The sequence below is a fragment of the Aptenodytes patagonicus genome, chromosome 1 (genome assembly GCF_965638725.1).
Source record: "Aptenodytes patagonicus chromosome 1, bAptPat1.pri.cur, whole genome shotgun sequence".
Taxonomy (NCBI): Eukaryota; Metazoa; Chordata; class Aves; order Sphenisciformes; family Spheniscidae; genus Aptenodytes; species Aptenodytes patagonicus.
The window spans coordinates 183685405-183705942 of NC_134949.1; the positions used below are offsets into that span (position 1 = coordinate 183685405).

The 20538-nt window shown below is 35.6% G+C and overlaps 1 protein-coding gene across 1 annotated transcript in view; it reads left to right on the forward strand.

Moving 5' to 3' along the window:
• KLHL1 (kelch like family member 1) overlaps positions 1-18802 on the forward strand; it is a 266155-nt gene extending 247353 nt beyond the window's left edge. The window contains exons 9-11 of the mRNA XM_076363042.1: positions 11653-11865; positions 16452-16623; positions 17964-18802. Coding sequence (XP_076219157.1) covers positions 11653-11865; positions 16452-16623; positions 17964-18023 — 445 coding nt within the window. The 3' untranslated portion in view covers positions 18024-18802. The remainder of the gene's footprint in view (positions 1-11652; positions 11866-16451; positions 16624-17963) is intronic.
• The last annotated feature ends 1736 nt before the right edge of the window (positions 18803-20538 follow it).

A 20538-nucleotide genomic window follows, 5' to 3' on the forward strand; every position in this document is an offset into this window, starting at 1 on the left:
AATCCCTACCTCTCCAGTTTAGAGAGAAGGATGTTGTGGGGGACCCTGTCAAAGGCCTTACAGAGGTCCAGATAGACGACATCTGTAGCCCTTCCCGTGTCCACTGATGTAGTCACTCCATCCTAGAAGGCCACTAGGTTAGTCAGGCAGGACTTGGCCTTGGTGAAGCCATGCTGGCTGTCTCAAATCACCTCCCTGTCCTCCCTGTGCCTTAACATAGCTTCCAGGAGGATCTGCTCCATGATCTTCCCAGGCACAGACGTGAGACTGACTGGCCTGTAGTTCCCCGGGTCTTCCTTTTTTCCCTTTTTAAAAATGGGGGTTATGTTTCCCCTTTTCCAGGCAGTGGGAACTTCACCGGACTGCCACGACTTCTCAAATACTTAGCAACTTCATCTGCCCGCTCCTTCAGGACCCGCGGATGGATCTCATTGAGTCCCATGGACTTGTGCACCTTCAGGTGCCTTAGATGGTCTCGAACCTGATGTTCTCCCACAGTGGGCATCTCTTCATTCTCGCAGTCCCTGCCTTTGCCTTCTGCGGCTTGGGTGGTGAGGCTCGAGCACTTGCCAGTGAAGACTGAGGCAAAAAAGTAACTGAGTACCTCTGCCTTCTCCGTGTCCTGGGTAACCAGGTCTCCCATTTCATTCCGGAGAGGGCCCACATTTTCTCTAGTCTTGCTTTTATCCCCGACATACCTATAGAACCTTTTCTTGTTGCCCTTGATGTCCCTGGTCAGATTTAATTCCATCAGGGCTTTAGCTTTCCTAACCCGATCCCTAGCTGCTCAGACAATTTCTCTGTATCCCTCCCAGGCTACCTGTCCTTGCTTCCACCCTCTGTAGGCTTCCTTTTTGTGTTGGAGTTTGTCCAGGAGCTCCTTGTTCATCCAGGCAGGCCTCCTGGCATTTTTGCCTGACTTCCTCTTTGTTGGGATGCATCGCTCCTGAGCTTGGAGGAGGTGATCCTTGAATATTACCCAGCTTTCTAGGGTGCCTCTTCCCTCCAGGGATTTGTCCCATGGCACCCTACCAAGCAGATCCCTGAAGAGGCCAAAGTCTGCTCTCCTGAAGTCCAGGGCAGTGAACTTGCTGTGCGCCCTCCTCGGTGCCCTAAGGATCTTGAACTCCACCATTTCGTGGTCACTGCAGCCCAGGCTGCCCTTGAGCTTCACATTCCCCACAAGTCCCTCCTTGTTGGTGAGAACAGGAACCAGCACAGCACCTCTCCTCATTGGCTCCTCTACCACTTGGAGAAGGAAGTTATCATTGACGCATTCCAGGAACCTCCTGGATTGCTTATGCCCTGCCGTGTTGTCCCTCCAACAGGTATCAGGGTGGTTGAAGTCCCCCATGAGGACCAGGGCTTGTGAGTGTGAGGCTGCTCCTATCTGTCTACAGAGGGCCTCATCCACTCAGTCTTCCTGGTCGGGTGGCCTGTAGCAGACCCCCAACGTAATGTCACCTGTCCCTGCCTTCCCTTTAATCCTGACCCATAAGCTCTCGGTCAGCTCCTCATCCATCCCCAGGCAGAGCTCCATGCACTCCAGCTGGTCATTAACATAGAGGGCAACACCCCGTCCTCGTCTCCCCTGCCTGTCCTTCCTAAAGGGCCTGTATCCCTCCATCCCAACACTCCAATCATAGGAGCCATCCCACCATGTCTCCATGATGCCAATAAGATCGTAGCCCTGTAGACATGTGCATGTCTCTAACTCCTCTTGTTTATTCCCCATGCTACGTGCGTTTGCATAGAGGCAAAAATTATGGTGGGTTAGCTTTGGCTAACAGTCAAATGCCCACCTAGCCACTCACTCACTCTCCTTCATCAGACAAGGGGAGAAAATAGGATGAGATTGCCCATGGGTTGAGATAAAGACAGCAATATCACTTATCAATTACCGTCACAGGCAAAACAGACTCGACTTGGGGAAAATTAATGTAATTTATTGCTAATAAAAATAGATTCCGGGTAGTGAGAAACAAAGACAAATTTTAAAACACCACCTTTCTTCCCCCCTTTCCCAGGCTCAACTTATGTCTTTCATTCCCGATTCCTCTACCCCCACCCCTGAGTGGTGCAGAGGGATGGGGAATGGGAGTTGTGGTCAGTCCATAACTGCTCCTGTCTGCTGCTCCTTTCTCCTCACACATTTCCCTTGCTCCATCATGGGTTCTCCATAGGCTGCAGTCCTTCAGAAAATATCCTGCTGCTCCAACGTAGTATCCTCCACAGGCTGCAGCGTGGATATCTGCTCTGGTGCCATGGAGCATCTCTTCCTTCTCTGACTTCAGTGTTCCCTCTGCTGTTTCTCACTGTCTTTTTCCCCTCCTCACTCTGCCTGTGTGGCATTTTTTGTCTTTTCTTAATCCTGTTTTCCCCAAGGCATCACCACCTTGGCTGAGGGGCTCAGCCGTTCCCTGCGGTGGGTCTGTTGGAGCCGGCTGGAAGCGGCTGTGTCCGGCACGGGGCAGCCCCGGCCTCTCCTCACAGAGGCCGCCCCTGCAGCACCCCTCGCCAGCACTTACAGCTGGTACAATTACAATATTGATTTTTGCACACTTAATCACTAAATAATTGCCACATACTGGACATGTGTTGAGTTAGGAGATCAGGTTTCCTATCAAATGTTGTCTAAATTGAGTTTGAAAAAGAAAAGATTATTAGAAACCAGTAAGGAAGCCAATTAAATTAGGCAAAGATGAAAGATGAAGAATGGGGATAAGCTTCAAGTACCCAAGCAGCAAGTCTGTCCTGGGGCAAATGACCAGCTCTGGCCATGGTTCCCCTTTTTTTTTATAGCAGTTTTGAAAAAAGCTAAGTTGAACATTTTTTAAAACATTTGATCTTTCAGGAGGTTGGTGCAATAGCTCTATCTGTGGTTCTTGTTTCATAAATTTGGTACCAAAGGAAGTAATCAAATGCTCAAACTTTCTTGAGGACGAGACACAATTTATAATCTCAAGAAAGACATCAAAATTATGACTGGTGATTTTTTTTAAGCAGGAAAATGCAATACAAATACTAAGGGAAGATGCTTAAACTGACCCAGAGATATTTTCTTTTATAGGAACAAACCCATAAACATAGATCCTCTTAATCCAATCCAACACCTTTAACATTGGAGTTGTTTGAAAAGCCTCATCTTTCTTCATCAATTAAGTTTCCTTCCTTTTTCCTGTTTATCTTAGTCACTGGTATTTGAATATATTCCCTTTTCATATTTTTATTGAAAGACTGTGCAACATAAAAATGTGATTTTGTGGTTGTCCCCTTTATGAAATTATTTATTATCAATTGGCAATGTCAGATTTTGTCTGTTGCTTGATTGTAGCAGATAGGATTTAGAATTGCTTCCACATTCTATTAATTCTACTTAAGCATTCACAGAAATAGAGCATACTAATGTTTTTTTTTTTTAAAATACATATGTATATACATATTTACTATTTTGTCCCTTCACTCCCATGCAAATCCATTTGTTATGTTTTCAATTTGATTTGTTAGGTAGAGAGGCTTTAATAACATCTAGCTATATTTTTTAAAAAATAGGTTTTATTTATCTGTATTCAATTACATTCATTCAGTTCCACCAGTTTTGCAATACTTGGATTCATTTAGTAATGGATTTCCATAAATTGGATTATTGTCTTAGCAGTACTTTTCTAGCTATTCTCTTTTTCATTTTGAATGGGAAACACAGAGAGCTGTCCAATACAGACATTGGCATATGTGCAGGGGAATGTTTTGTTTTCAGGTCACTTAATGAAACAAAGCTGGAATTAAATTTGTGTTATTTAGATCAATATTGTGCCTGTGGTAAATAGCAGTTGCTTTAGTTTAATATGTCCCTTATAATTATTATGCATTATTATAAAGTGAACATCAGAAAATTTAGCTTGCTGAACCTTCATTTTCAAGAAAATACCAAAATTCAAACCAAATTAGTGCGTGCACAAGAAAGTTTCTCAAGACTGTCTTGTAGTTAGTCACTCACAGGAATATATTCGCTGTGTACTGACCTCAGAGAAGCATAGGTTAATAATTCCACAAAGTCCTTAATAGCAGTTCAGTTTGGCGCAAGAGAATTAGCAATGTATTACATTCATATAACCACCTACAAAACTTGATTGCCTGGCTGATTACAACCTCCTCCAGGAGTTCTGTTCTTTGCCTTTCATGCATCATATAATAAACTATCTGTGGCATTTTCTCTTAGCAGAATCATTAAGGCTTATTACTAATTCAGTGTCCTGGTCTGATCTTTTGTACTTCTGCACACAAATTCATATTTCGTACATGGGGGTCCCATGCAGCTCAGTGAATGTGCAACTCAATTCAATATGCATCATATTCTCTCTTCTTCAAGCAAGATTTAACTTGGTATTTTACATCCAGCCTGTAAAATAGGAGTCTCTGCACAGGCTTACTTCTTTTTATGTGGCTAGGCTAGCCTTAAAAAGGGCTAGAACAGATACAAGTTAGGTAAATATATGTGACTCTTAGAAGATGACAATGAAAAATCATGAAACTTTACAGTAAAACCAATATTTTTCCTACAGTCCAAGGCAGATGTATATGCAGCTAGGATGCATTGCTCTTTAGAACCCAAATCATTGTTAGGAAACATGGCAGATGCTAAAGACATTGCTACATTGCAGGGTGGGGACTTGATGAGCCTGTTTTCTCTTGATATGTTATGGTCAGGCTCCCATATGGTCAGGCTTAGGCCACATTTCTATTTTGCGTGTTTACCACACATCTGCATCTTTTAGCGTGTACACCCCACCATGCACTTCTCTTCATCACCCACACAAAGAAGATTTTTGGACTAGCTGACTGTTGACTGGTATACAGCTAGCGTGACTGTCATTTGCTGTAAGGTCTGCCATTCAGTTTTTGTGATAAGAAACATTTTGTCTTTACTACATAGTTCTTTTTTTTCTGTAAATTTTGTAATGAACAACAAATTCTACATAGATAATGAACATAACATAGTATGGTATGCATTAATTTGGGCATATAAAGGTACTTCAGACCAAACAGGCATGGTGAGTTAACTTAGTCAGTCCTAATACCTGACAGGAAAAGGCCATCAGGTCACTCCATCAAACTTAAGCTTTTACATGTAACATATGTACCAATCGAGACAGTGGGAGGCAGTGTGGGTAATGCCTAGAAAGATTCACAGCCAATTTTTCAATTGTGCAGCTTCCACAATGAAGCACAGATTCTTAAGAAGCATTCAGCAATCACTGTCTTACCTCATGATCAAAACTGCAAAAGATATCGGCATCCCACATTCTGGATTATTCTGAAAGTCTGGCTTGTAATTATTATCTTTAGTGGGAGATGAAGCATGAGAATCCTAGCCTGTGTCAAAGAGTACCTAGTGCCTATATGCTGGGACCTGAAGGAAGCCCTTGATCAGTGCAGTCGGAGAAGTCTAGAGATACTCCCCTGACCAAATGTAGGCATTTACTTGAATTATATACACACATGTATACACACATGTATTCGTGTGTGTGTATATACATGTGTATACACATACTTTCTTATTTCCACAGGTGTGTAAATCTGGAAGGATATTTAAACACCTAAATCTTACTGAAATGAAAGAAAGCTAAATATCTAATTTGATACTCAACTAAATATCTTTATGGGCAACAGCCCTTACAGCAGCTATCAAATATCTACTATACTCAGCAAAACAGAATACCATGCCATCTCCACTGTTAACTGATATTTCTATTTCTCTAATTTTAAACTTGATTAACTTCTTAATAACTAATATTGGGGTAAAATGAAATGTCTTTTGACTCGGTAGACCAACTTCAGCTGAATCTTTCATTATTGGTTAAAATCATTGAATTGAGAAGGATTTGTTCATTGTGAAGGTCACAGACTAAATGATCTAAGACTTTTTTTAAAGTCATCCATGTAATTGCAATGCACTGATAATTTTCATACTTCAGTAAAAACTAGGGAACTAGCTCAATATTATTAAATAAATGAGGTATTAATATGCTGTAATTGTGATTTTTAAACCTGAAGTAACACTTCAAAATTTCATGCCAAGCTAACAAGATAAGAAAGTATGACTGAACCAATTATATTTCCCATCAGAGCAGTTTTTTTCATGGCTGTTTTTGCTTGAGGGTTACTTTGCTCTTGTGCCTTATTGACGATTCAGTTATTCTTTTACTAATCCATTTGAACTAAGAAAAATACTATACTTGGCATACATAATTACAGTCATGTAAAGAGAGAAAATAGGTTTCATACTGCATGCTTTCTGCCCATAATATTCTCACTGACTACAAACAAATACTTTAAAATCAATATTTTATGAATGACGTGAATATTTTGCCTGATACTGAAATACAGCAGTGCTTTTCCTTATCAAAAAATTCATGCTTTCACGTCTGTTTCCGTAACAGATCTTACATTATCTAACCAACTAGAGAGCAAAATGAAATTTGACTTAGGATGATAATAATTACTTGTTAGGTATTTTATAAATGTAAATAATTTTACTAACCCTTTTTGCAATTAGAAGAGTGACAAACATATTTCAAAGACTAACTCACAAGCTATCAGCCTTAGAAATTTTTTGTAGAATTTTTTAAAATCTTGTCTCTGTTCTTACTATATTTTACTCTAAATGTACTTTGACCTATAAATAAATTTATACCTTAATTTAAGTCCTGTAGAAGTTATTTCAGGTTCTTTTATGACAGTTTTGACACTACTGATGTTTTATAAACGTGCTGTTTATTAGCTGCTGCTTTTGATCAAACTCTTTTCTCAAAAAGGCAATTATTCTGCCTCCCGCTATAGGGAAAAAGGGACATGTGTTGAAAATATTTTTCCTTAACTGTAGAAACTACAAAAAGGTGTAGATATTTTTTTAATATTTAAGTCAAAGTTGTGCAATAAATGGATACTGAGACAAAACAAAATGGAACAGCTATATGGTCTAAAATTATTAGACTCACAAAGAAGATGAATATAATAAACACATTAGCTCAGTGTAGCAGAAAGTAATTCTGTGAATTCAATAACAATTTCTTATTTAGGACAGATTCACTGTATTTTTTTTTTTAATAAATAAGAGAGCAAATAAAGGGCCATAAGCTCATGTTGTAGTAAATGATTAATTTACAAAGACTATTTTGTCTTAACTATCTTATAGCCTGATACAGTCAAGAACATTTTTAACTGGTGGAATCCACATTCAATCACTGGTCTTGCAGAGATAATGTAGCCCATATAAATTTGATTAGAATTAAATTTACTCGAAACAGGTTCTTTCTATTAGGAAACTGTACTTTCTAGTGTAGGAAGAAGAACTTTGCCATAATAATATTATCCATGCAAAGTGTGTTTTTCTTTCAATATTTTCTATCAGTAGTTACTATTTCTTTAACTGCAGGCACTTACTCTATGACTTTTTTTTCCTTCACTTTTTTTTTGGTCAAACTGTATGTATTTTTAATTTACTGCACTACTGCATTACTGCACCAAATACATGAAATACCATTCCAAATTTACACACAAAAATAAGCCTTCATTAATGCTTTCCATTCAGAAAATTGTTTTTTCAATTTTTGCCAGTTCATTGGCATAACCAAGGCAGCATGGATAGATATCTTTCCTCTCCTATAGTCTGATTCCTAGATCAGGTATGGACTGATTGAGCAATACAGAAGTCCAGCACTGATGAAAATTATCTTCCCCTCACTTCTACTGGGCAGATATCCTTTGTGCCAGAGTAATTCTCTGTTGCTCTTTCAGGCACACTAAAAGGGCAGAAAAGCGTAAAAAGGGGCCAAAGCAAAAGACTGGATATGGTGTTTGATATTCATAGTAAAAGAATTTTGAAAGGCAAAACCTCGTTAAGAAATGCAGCAAAGCCATGATTCAACTGTTTTCACAAGCCATAATACCTCACATCAAAGGCAGTCTGGTCTTTTGAGGTTGGTTTGTCTAACTGAATTTAAAAATGGCTTTTCTGATTAGTTATCAAAGGTTTGTAATGATAGCACTGAGATAAATGCTTTTGATCCAGCCAGTCATGATCTCTCCTGATGCCTCCTACTTTGAAACTTCTACTGCATTTTCTAGCCATTTTATACATATATATATATACACAAATGTTTAGGAATCTCTGTCCATCTTAATACAAAAAGAAGTGACCAAACCCTGAAAAGACAAATTTCCAGCTCAGAGGAGACTGAGTTTGGTCTAAATTCATATTTACACACAGTGTCTGAATAAGCTGAAATATAGGCCATTGGGGAATAGAAATCTATAACATCTCCACAGGCAAAACTTTCACTGTGATCAGTGGAGATAAAAGTACTCAGTACTGGATGCTTTTTCCTTGTTGATCTTCCCCTCTAAACAGTGGTGATTATAATAGAAAACCCAACAGTTTTGATGGGATACACAAGGAGGTGCAATTCAGTTAACAGAATATTCCCAACTCAAAAATGAATGAAGATACGACTATTATGTGATCGTGATTATGCTTATTTCTCAAGCTTTCTTTTTAATCATGCAATGTTGAAAATAAAAGTCTTACAATACTGTAGGTGCTTAAATGCTATTAAGAGATATGGCACCTACAAGAAGTCTACAGATACCAGTAATCTGGGAGAAATAGAAAAAATTGAGCTATGTGTTTGATGCTAGTTGAAGTAGTACGTAAGGCAAGGTAAAATTACTAAGATAATATTGTAAATTAACAAAGTGAAATTAGCAAACAAAGCAAAATTTGAGGAACTTGAATTCGCTAAATTCAGACTCACTGGATTATCTTTCAGCTCTGAATTCTGCAAGTACTTGTACATGACAATGAAAGTCTACTTACAAGTATTTTCAACAAATTATCCAGAGCAGGGGTGGTACCAGGTAACTGAAGTAATAGAACTGAATATAGTTAAGAGGTATAAGAGTAGCCCTTGCAATTACAGGACTGATATCTGATCTCAGAAGTGCCAGGTTTTCAGGCTTTTTAGAGAAATACATTATACTTTTCCCTATAGAAATTTTACTCTAAACTGTTACCAAGAAAGACAAAGCTGCAAAAATAGATTCATTTTAAGTCATCTAATAAAATAGGACTCTGAGCACTAAGAAGGAAGTAAGACTACTAAGTATCTTTGGATATAAGTATTGCAAAAATTTCAGTTAGCTGTACAGTATCCTGAATATTCAGCACTGGTTGCAAAGTTGTTCTGCAGTCATTTTGGGCCTTTGTGACCAAGGATTATGGAACTTGGCTGAAGAGTGGAAGCAATTCCTGACTGAGGTGTTCACGCTCAGCCACAACCAGAGCTTTAAAACAATTACTCGATTTCCAACTTTTATTTGTCTGAACTAGACCTTTGTGAAATAAAATTTTATTGTTAGTCTTATGAACTATTCCTTGCTGAGGAATATACACAATCAAACCCTAAAATGATAGTTCCAAAATCTGATTTTGGAAATTAATTTTGGTTTGTTCTGAATAGCGTAGAGCATTTTAACAAAAACTAGGTGGTTTCAGTCACTATGGTCTTCATTTTTAGGGATCGATTCACTTATCTACATGTAATTACCTACTGTCATTTGAATTGCCTCAGGATATCTTACTTGACCTCCAGCAATCATGCATGTTTCTCCTGTGTAATCTTTGTCATATCTGCCAGTCTGTAGGGAATGTCACCGTACCCTAGATGTCACAAAAAATGTTTGATCACTGTCTGTGGGAAGCTGAACCAAGTCCCATCTTTGAAAATAAGGATAACATCCTTCCAGACACCTACATGTAAATGCTTATATTTACATTTATATTAATGTAAACGTATTTGGATCACATGTTTAAATTTTTTTAGTGCTGTTCTGCAGTTCTTACTCTCTGCTGAAGAAAAAAAGTACAGTTGTGGCTGGTGAATCAAATTGTTCTTTAGGTTCAGCTGACTACCCTGAGCATAACAGCAATTTAGACACTGTAAACACCCACAGATTAACACTTACATGTCTTAATCTTGAATTGTATCCCACCTGTAGATATCTGATAATCATATAGAAAGGTAAATGTCTTAGGTCTGGACCTACAGAAATAGTTGCAAAAAAGTGTATTTGCTTTAACATCTTCCATAGAGGAGTATGGATTCTCCTGGCTACTTTTGTCAGAGCCCAAGTATGTCTGTCAGGCAGTACCAAAATGTTCTATGGCTTCAGTGACATATTTAGTGGTAGTATGGTACTTCCTTATTCATCAGCATCCATGCCAATGAAACGTAGTGGTAAAAGCACATTTAAGTAGCTCTGAATTCATGGAGCGCTTAGGACAGTAAAAGCTTCCAAATGAGTAATTGCTTCACACAGACAGCTTTTGCATCCTAAATTGCTCAGTGGCTGGACTTTAAAATAGCCTGTGTTTCTATTAGTTAATCTCCAGGCACTGTAGAAAAGGCAACAGACTGCAAAAGGATTCATATAAGAAATGAATGCAGCATGGTAATAGTGGAAAAGAACAATCAGAACTGTTTCCTCCTAGGAACCATTATAAAGGGAGGAAGGAAACAAGTTTCTTGCCTGCAGATAGTTACAAACACAACATATTTTTTGTTAAACCACATTTTTGCATTTCGACTTTAAAATATTTTCAGAAGTTTTCCATGACTTCGCTACAGAACTCAATCCTCATAATATATTCTGATGAAGAAAATCAACATACAGTGCCTGGGGGTATCATTTTCTTACTTGCTGAGTAGACATGTTAATGTTAGTGTGGGCAATACCTTTCTTCAGTATAACCAAGAACCTTGAAACCGAGGTAGTACTTTTTAAAAATCTGTGTTTAAAACATAACGCAATATTCTTTTCTGCAATGCACTGCATATTTGATCTCTACTATATTGTAAGTGTAAAATTCATTCTGGACATGAGCCTCCCATTGGCAGTTTTATATGTGGAATAGGCTGAATACTAGATCAAAGACTGACTATAGTTTTCCATATGGTTTGTACTTTAGCATACAGAGCTTATGCAGTACTTCTTTTTTTTTCTTTCTTTTTTTTTTTTCCCCTCAAGAAGGGAGAATTAGAAGCTTGTGAATCTATTCAGTATTAAAGAATTATACAAGATAAAATATTAAAATACAGGACAGGCTAATTCCCACTACTTTGATGCATGATAAAAACACAGAGAAACTATAATAAATGGATTGCATGTTTCTGGTTTGTCTGGATTACCAATTATAAGTTAGCACTTTCACTTCCGCCTCACAGATGATGAGCAGTTAGGCAGCAACCCTGCTTACATGATTTATAAATCTATAGAGACAAATCTGTATGTCACTTACGGCACTCTTGGCAGTATATGCTGTAATAGAAGAATGAAAATATCCATTACTGGAGAGAAAATATCTTCCTTTCTATTCAGGTGGGCAAAGCACTAAGTAGTATGTGAATTTGGTAAAAATATTAAAATCATCTATGTTTGCTGACCATATTAAATTCATATGATTTTGAGAGATTATATTTTTTTCTTTTTCCTGTTTGCTGATGTCAGATAAAAACCCCAGATGATCCTTGATTTTATTTCTACAGTTCTGAGCTCTCGTTTTATTAACATTTTTATTTGCATGGACTTTCTTAGGTTATATTCAGTTGGAGGTCGGGATGGAAGTTCATGTTTGAGTTCAATGGAATATTATGATCCTCACACAAATAAATGGAATATGTGTGCTCCTATGTGTAAGAGAAGAGGAGGTGTAGGAGTGGCTACATGTGATGGCTTTCTTTATGCAGTTGGAGGCCATGATGCTCCTGCTTCTAACCATTGTTCCCGACTGCTGGACTATGTAGAAAGGTATCCAATTATACATGCATTTTTTAAATACTAAGTAATGCCCAGTAGCATAATTTTCTTAGCTAAATGATGGTAAAATTAAACAGATGTTTTTACCTCAAGAAATGCCAACTTACTACTTACTTGAAAAATTCCATAGAGGTTTGTAGAAGACAATCTCTTTGAAGGTTATTTTCTTTCCCCTTTTTTCACAGTACTAATATATTATCATGGACACAAGACTCCACTCTTTTCACACCTCATTTAAGAAATCTTTTTTTTAAGGCACGATATTACGCACTGCAGAGTCATAAACTAAACTTTGCAGAGATAAAAATTCAGACTTGAAATAATTTCATAATGCCAAATTGTGTCTAGAAGTATTTCGTAACTCTAAAAACATGCTGAGCAAAGAAGAAATATAGAACTGCTTAAGTGATGGATATTTACAGTACATGACAGTAGCGTCCTTTAGCAACACTGCCACTTCCTGACGTGTTGATATAAGCCTTACACACTGTATTTACAGTACCCTGAATTTTGCAAGTGGATATTCTGCAAATTCAAGAATATCTAGTAGGGCAGCAGGGCACAGGTGGAGTGATTATACCATTCAATTTGAAGGTACTCTTCAAATGTTTCATGAAGGTTTGACTTTTTTCTGTTTCTGTATGCTTTAAAATAGAATAAGGAAAAATACACTGTCCAAATATGTACAGGTTGCAAAGGTTAAGTTAGATATGTTTGAGTAGTTGGTTTATCTTAACATGCAAGTAAAGATAGATGCTGGGAGAGATTTATCTATTTATTTTCTGAAGGGATTAATCTTTAATTAAATGTCAATTATTGCTTCTGCTGAATCTGGCTTGGCATTTACCAGTTACCCAATATGTAATCCAAAAATTATAAAATAAAACTTACTTCTTACGTTATCCATATGATTTTGCTCAGTCTTAGGCTCATTCCCATCTCTACTGTATGTAAGCAAAGATCACAGACTGACAAATACTTTACTTCTCATCTCCAACAGACAGAAAGTTCATCAGAGAAATCCCATGATGCCTGTACTTACAGGGCCTATCCTCGTGAGCTTCTATTTATAAGGAACAATAACCAGAATTTTCAATGAAGTAAATTTATATTAAGACTACTAGTGATAATATTAATAAGTATGAAATCTTTCCAACTACTTCTGCTTATTGGTACTTGTAAGGGAGCTTTTCTTTCATTTTTCAGTCTCTGAGAAGAAAACCCTTCTGATGTTGAAGACAAACCACATCCCATCACATTTGTCTTTCTCAGGGGGGATTATAACAATGAACTAAACCACATATCCTTAAGCTATTTTATGTACTGGTATCTGAATTACATTATACAGTGTTCCTCGTCTAGGTATTTTTGCACTGATAGCAAAAAATGTGGATAATGTACTTCATGGGCAGTTAGCTTCCAGACTAAAAGTTGGGACTAACAAATCAGAACTTGTAAGGCTATTACCTTGCGTAGAGTGGATGTAAATTAACCGGTAGACTCCACTAAAACATAAAAAAACTCTCATGGCCCTCCGTGTGATTGATAAGTTTATAAGGTGGCTGGGATGTGATTTAATGTGTCTATTTTTACATTCAAAAATAATGCATCATCTTTAAAAAATAAGAACTTCTCAATAACTTAGGAAACCAAAGACTAGTAAGTAATAATAAGTTTATTATAGCAACTTATTTTATATCTTTCTTAACCTTTTACTTTCTGTAAACATCTAGGGTATCAATCTTTTTCAGGAATGAGTCTCTGCTTCAGTCATTTTGTCATTCTGATACAGCCCGATAGGATGTGCTTTATTCAAATACCAATTTTCTCCCAGAAGACTGTTAAACAATACATAATGTTTTAAAATTTATTTTTGAGATTATGTAAATCTAGTGAGAGCAGATATGTGTTTCTTAAACGCTACTGTTAAAATCCTGTTCAATAGTAATTAGGACTCCCAGTTTGAACTCTTCTAAGGTTGATGCAATTGTAAAGGATTTCCTATGGATTCAAGCATTCTAAAACAAAATAATAGTTATGTTTGGCTGCTCTTCACAAGCTGGGAAACTACAATGTTGTATTCCTTTTTAAAGATAAAATAACTAGTTCCTATTTAAGAATTATGAAATTTTGGAGATATTTTGGCAGATTTTATAAAGTAGGTTTCTTTTCAAAATGTTACTCCAAACTTGACAGCTATTAAATATATAAGCAAGTGATCTATAGTTTTTCCCCTTCGTCTCACCTTGATTTCAAATTTATTTCTTTCCACATTCAGGAACTTTTATCATAACCCTTCTCACCCTAGGGCATACCTAGTTATTATAAAGATGAAATGTACACTTGTTTTTAGCAGAAGAAGGGATATAAGAAATCTCAGACATTTTTCTGGCAATTACAAAAAACAAGTTCTTGTGCAGTTCTATTTTGTTGACAGAATTGAGTTATAAGAATTCTGTTTAGCCTTTGCTTACCTGTTTATTGGGGAAAAAAAAAAAAGTCCAAAGATGTAAATTGTATTTAGTTTTCCTTCTTTTGCAGCTCCTCACCTTGGCCCTTGTAATTCAAAAGTAGTATATCAAAGAGTCTATTAAAATTTATTGCTTTTAGGCAGGTGAAGATACAGTGCATGCTGGTGCATTTCACTGGTCGTGAAACTCTTTCAGCTAGACGCATACGATGTTGTTGTTGAAAAAGTCACACAGTCTTTGAAAAAATTCACTCAAAATTATTTTTTTTTTGTCGTTACATGTGCATTTCCCTTCCACATATTCAGTCACTCTTTTAAAGTATTTTCCTCTCAAGTTTTAAAAGACATTTATCACAAATCTAGGTATTTAACTCAAAATTTCTTAAGAAAAGATAGCAAAATGAAAGAATGTGAATAAATAAAATAAATAAATTTTTAAAAAGAAAGGAAAATTAACAACACAATCAATTTAATGGCATTTTAGACATAAAAAGTTGAATACAACATTTTACCATTTTATTTTCTGAGAAGTCCAAATAAAGCCAGAAGGATTAGCAGCCAGTAGATGAGTAGATTTTTTTCCTAAAATGTATTTAGCTGTCAAGAACAATTTAATCAAGGTTAAAGACAATTCTGTTATTGTCTGATCTGAAGGTCATGTTACAAGCAAAGCACTGTAACATCATTGTTGCAATATCTATATTAAAAAGTTTAAAAAATTTCCATTGTTCAAATATAATGTGGGACTTATAACAGTATTCCTACCAGTTGCTTATTGAAAATATGAATGACTGAAATAGTTACAGGGGCTCTTATAGTCAGCTTTTGTAGTAAAAACCTAGAATTTTCCTTTTTGTAAAGTGTATGTATATACAACTTTCTGTAGGTTTATCAGCTTCTAGTTAATAAAGTTTAGACTACAAGAAAATATGTTGAAAGAACTTGACTCCCCCCGAAAAATGAACTTACAGCTAATACTGTCTCTTAAAGGTGTAGGAGAAAGTGGTTTGATGCCTAATTTTATAAAACAATATAGTAGTTAGAGGACTTGTAAATAAATAAGATTTTTAGCCATTATGGAGTTCCTTTATAATTATTTTAGTGAAATTATCATGCTCAAAGTTTGATCTACCTTACGCTTAAGCAAATTACTAAAGTCAGTCAAAGGATTTATATTCTTAAACTGTTTATTTTTTTCCACTGATTATCAAGTGATTCTACTACATAGTAGAGATGCTTAAGGACAGATGAAATTAATTCTAACATACTGTGATACAGTATTCTATTTTAGCAATATTTGTCATCTAAAAATGAGGTATCTAGTTTAACCTGATACTCCATACATCCTTAGAAACAAACTGAGAGACACTATCAAAAGGTGATTCATTTCTATTTTACAGATGTCTAAAACACACACAATGGAATGCCTTCTGAAATTACCTAATTTTTATATTGTTAATGAATACCTAAATTAATGGCTTAGGCTAAATGTTTAATTTTTAAATTACTATAATTATACAAAAGGAATTTTGCCTTCAGTTTTAAAAATTCTATGGTGATTAATGACCTAAAACAGGTACTACTCTCTTCACTTGAGCAAATATCAGGAGGAGAATCTAACTCTAATGCAGTTAAACATATCCCCTGAATTCTTAGGGAGGTTTTCTGGCTATGAACATTGTATAGTATAATTTTAGAAATTAAAATATAATGTAATATAATTTTAGAAAGAATATTTTTAATATGCTACAAGAAATATCCTATTTAAAATATATATATAAAAATAGACATACATCCAGCTATTGCTCTTATATCCTTCTCAAATCTCTTTTTATGACACCTTACCCCACAAATACCTTAGTTTATTCCAAAAGGTTAGCTGAACAAAAGTTCCTAATCAACATTTAGAGGTTTGAATTGGGAACACAATAAATCTGTATGTTTTCTTTTTGCTGTTAGAATATTTTGGATAAGATGCTAAAGGATTTTTTTTTTTTTGCCCCAGAAAAAAGAAAAAAAAAAAAAAAAGACTATATTTCAAGGAAGATCAGCATGAATTCACATTTATCTTCTCCCTGGACATTCAGTTTCCTTTCTCTTTCCTCAGGTATGATCCAAAAACTGATACATGGACAATGGTGGCTCCACTGAGTATGCCTCGAGATGCTGTTGGTGTCTGTCTCCTTGGTGACAAATTATATGCAGTAGGTGGCTATGATGGTCAAACATACCTGAACACTATGGAAGCATATGATCCTCAAAATAATGAATGGACACAGGTAATCATAAAGTCTTTATTTTTTTCATCTGTAACATATTTTGATAGTTGTACATAAAAACATTACTTTTCTGAAAAAAAAATCTGGTATCTGAGGTTGCCATAACTTTAAAAATAGTCCTAGTATTTTATCAGCTATTATGTAAGGAGTTTCCTCTGAAGACAGAAAAAAGAGATTTAGATCCTAAGAAACTGGAAAAAGACAGAATAAGCAGTCATTAGAAATATTATCTTGTTACCTTTCAGACAAAATTCTTGTTCTGTTCAATTTCTATAGCAAATTATTTTTTTTTCATCTTTCTTCATGTAGAAGAAATGTCATAAAAAGTATCAAAATGGATCTGGAATTTTAATTGGTAACCAGCATGTCCTGAAGATCCTTCATATGAAAATTTGCTTATTTTATGTAGAAAGTCAAGTTTTCATTTCATTCTTCAATACCATTATCTTCTGTTTGATGGATATTTTGAAATTTTGACCTGTATGTAAGTTCCTAATATTGGATCATATAAAAATTAATAGGTATAATAGAAATAGTGATATAATGCAAGAAGCTGGGGACTGGTGATTTGCTTGTAGAAGGGATGTATTTTATTATGTCACAGTAGTGCTTGGAAAGATTTGGGTTCACAGCAAAGCCTTAAAAAAACCCAAAGGATTATTTCAACACTTTCTGATATTAATTCTGTTTTAAGACTTTCTGAAAAAGTAATTTGTTCCACCAGTGTAGATGTTTACTTCTGAATTAGTCACCCTAAGTACCCCTTAAAGTTAGTGAGAAAAGTACATACTTCAAAAGCATGATCTTATCCTAAAACAAGTGTACTATCATTACTATTATTATTACATACCATATAAGCTGACTGTACTGTGTTAGTTTCAGCAAGATCCGGTCTCCTAAAGTTATTAATCCTCGTGTTGTCCTGAATAGTGTCTAAAGCTGCCAAACTTATTCTAAAGGACACTTGAACCTGTTTAGGAATACTGGAACCATAAAATTTTGGTATTAGTAACCTTGACCTTGCCTCAGGGACTAAAGTGGAAGCATTAGCTACAGTCTACAGATTATAGAAACCCCTTGCATATCAACAGTTCACAAAACTGATGACAGCTCTAAAATCACTCCTTCTTTTTCCTGTTCTCACACTTTCAAGTGAAAGATGTCAGATGTGAGTAAGTAACCTTAAAACTACAATACTAGGATATTGTGGGTTGTATTTATTTTTAGTGGTTTATACTCCCATTAATTTTGACCATTTTAGAATATCGTTGACACAGCACTTTGGCAATCTCTTGCATGGCTTGTTCCTGTTCAGTTAATTTGTATCTTTTTTTCTGCAGATGGCTTCCCTAAATATTGGAAGAGCTGGTGCCTGTGTTGTAGTCATCAAACAACCATGACTTTTTCAGCACTGCTTAGGATTTTACTAACTGTGAAATGATTATTTTTCTATCAGACAACAAGAATGATAACTTCATGAGAACAAAGATTTACACAGTGAATACTCTGTTGATCACAAACTTGAAGAAGTTTGGAAGTGAGAAAGATTGAGTATTTATGCCCCATAAAAGCATAAAAACTGTTCACAGTCAGTGAACAAGAAAAAAAATCAGTCTGTTGAAGGCATAAATATGTGAACATGGAGAAGTAAGTTCAGGTACTGTTCTCACGAATGTGTCCTGCAGAACTGGATAATCAAGGGACAGCTCTACACAAGGAGCAGGAGGGAACACGAGAACAGTTTTCGTGGCCACAAAAGTTTTAACTGCAGAAACATCAAAGTACATTTAATCACTTTTAAACTGTGTTTTTTAAAAGAGAAAAGTAGGTAGTAATATAAAATTTTTCTGTTCAGGTCTTGTCTTCAGAAGGGTTATGGCCTTCTCATTTAAACAGGCAGTTTAGTTCTTACTGAAGGGAAGAGGTAGAAAAGTCTGGATATTCAAGTTTCATTCATAATGACTGAGCTGTTGCTTTACAGTAGGAAGAAAAACAAAACTAAAAGCAAACCTCCAATATGACTTTTTTTTGTAACTTCAGATTGTACCTCCTTGCCAGTGTTAACATATCTTATAAGTGAGTCTACTGAAGGGGAAGTTTGTGTGTTTAATCGAATTATACACAAAGCAATCCTTTGGCTGCACTGGGGCTTTGTTGCAAATGCGGGAGTCAAAAGAACACTTTCCTAATTCTTTCTTAACCTTATATTCAATTTAAGCATGTGGGCTCTGATCTCATTGTTTAATGCATCTTCTGCATGTTGGAAGCTCATGAAAAGCTGGAAAATTGATACTGTTCCTTCACTGCATCATGTAACAGATGAACCGTGACTATAGAACCTCTTCTAACATTTCAAGAGGGATAAAAATACTACATTTTATTTCTTTCTGACGCTCATACATACACGACTTTGCCTGATTAGAGCTGCCAATTTATGACTTTCCACTTATGACTAAGAATAACAGCAAGTAGGGAATTCAGAATAAATGCAAGTGGAATAAGGAAAATTAGACTATTTGATCTAATAAAGTTCATATGGTAAAATACTAGTGTCATCTGTGCTTCCCTTTAGGGTTGATCATTTGTGGCAGTAACGATACTTTAAGCTTTTGCCTTGGCAGTAGATTTGACGTTGATGCTTTCTATCTTCTTAGCTGAATCAGTTAGAATCCTAAGGCCACTAATGGAACATGAAACTGTGCTATTCAGGGGGGCACAGGCCCTGGGACCGGGACTACCAAGTATACCTCTTCTTTAAAGCCTTGCTGATCCTTTAGGAAACATTTCATGGTCCAAAAGCAGAAACCTCACAGTCCTCTGTCACTAGCAATTTTGGGAGGAATTCTGGTTGTAATTAAAAGAGTTTTACTAGTGGAAAACTTCAAAACCATACAAGATTAAAAAATACATACAGCATCCTACTTGGGACATGTGATTTGAAGATGTGTCTTTCCTTCTAACAGCATCAGCATGCATGGAGATCTTTGTTTCCTGACACAAACTGAACTTCAGTTCTGAAGCCTAAGTATACTGGTTTAAATCTCTTTATATGCTTCTCTATCCTAATTAGAAATCAGTTGCAAAATCTTTAATATTAGTTTTCCACAGTCAGTTGGCTTTTGAATTGCAATTAGTCTTTGTTCCACAGTCAAGCATGTCCATTTTTCCCCAACTATAACTTGTTGAATAAAAGATATTACCCCTCTACAAATTTTGCTTCACACAAACTTAAGCTTCTGAGACCAAACCAAGAAGATTCTAGAATTACAATTGCAATTAAACATAGACATTAGCATTCAGTTCTCCTACAGATACCTAATGAACTTAGAAATTGAATTTTAATTCTATTCCCAGAACTTCCTTTTGATTACATTATATTCATACACAATACAAATATGATTACTCCGCCTATATACTGACCTTCAAAAAAGGATCACTTCTATTAATTGCAATCCATGACAGTTTTGTTTTCTGTGCCTTGATCATTTTTATCCTTAATTTATCCTCAATTTTATTTTTTATTCTCAATTTCCTTTATTTATCCAGAATAAAATGTTATTCTCATGTGAAATTTTTCAGACTACTCCACTTCTCTTATACTGAAAGAATAAAATTATTACTTTGTTTTATTTAGATTAGGTAAAATCTAGCCACAATAAGAGCCAAATTTGGCTTTCAGATTCTATTATACACCTACATCAATATGTTCTGGAGTTTCTTCTAAACAGAATTTAGGGAGAATTTTTTTATTAAATTTTAAGTTTTTCTTTCCATTGTGTTTGCTCTTATTAAAAAAAAAAAATAGTTTTACCTTTGACTTCAAAGTGAATGGATTTAAATCAAAATGGTATATAATCTTGATCTTGGTTTCTGTGATCCATTAAGATCCCTTTTTTACATATAAGAGTTAAAATT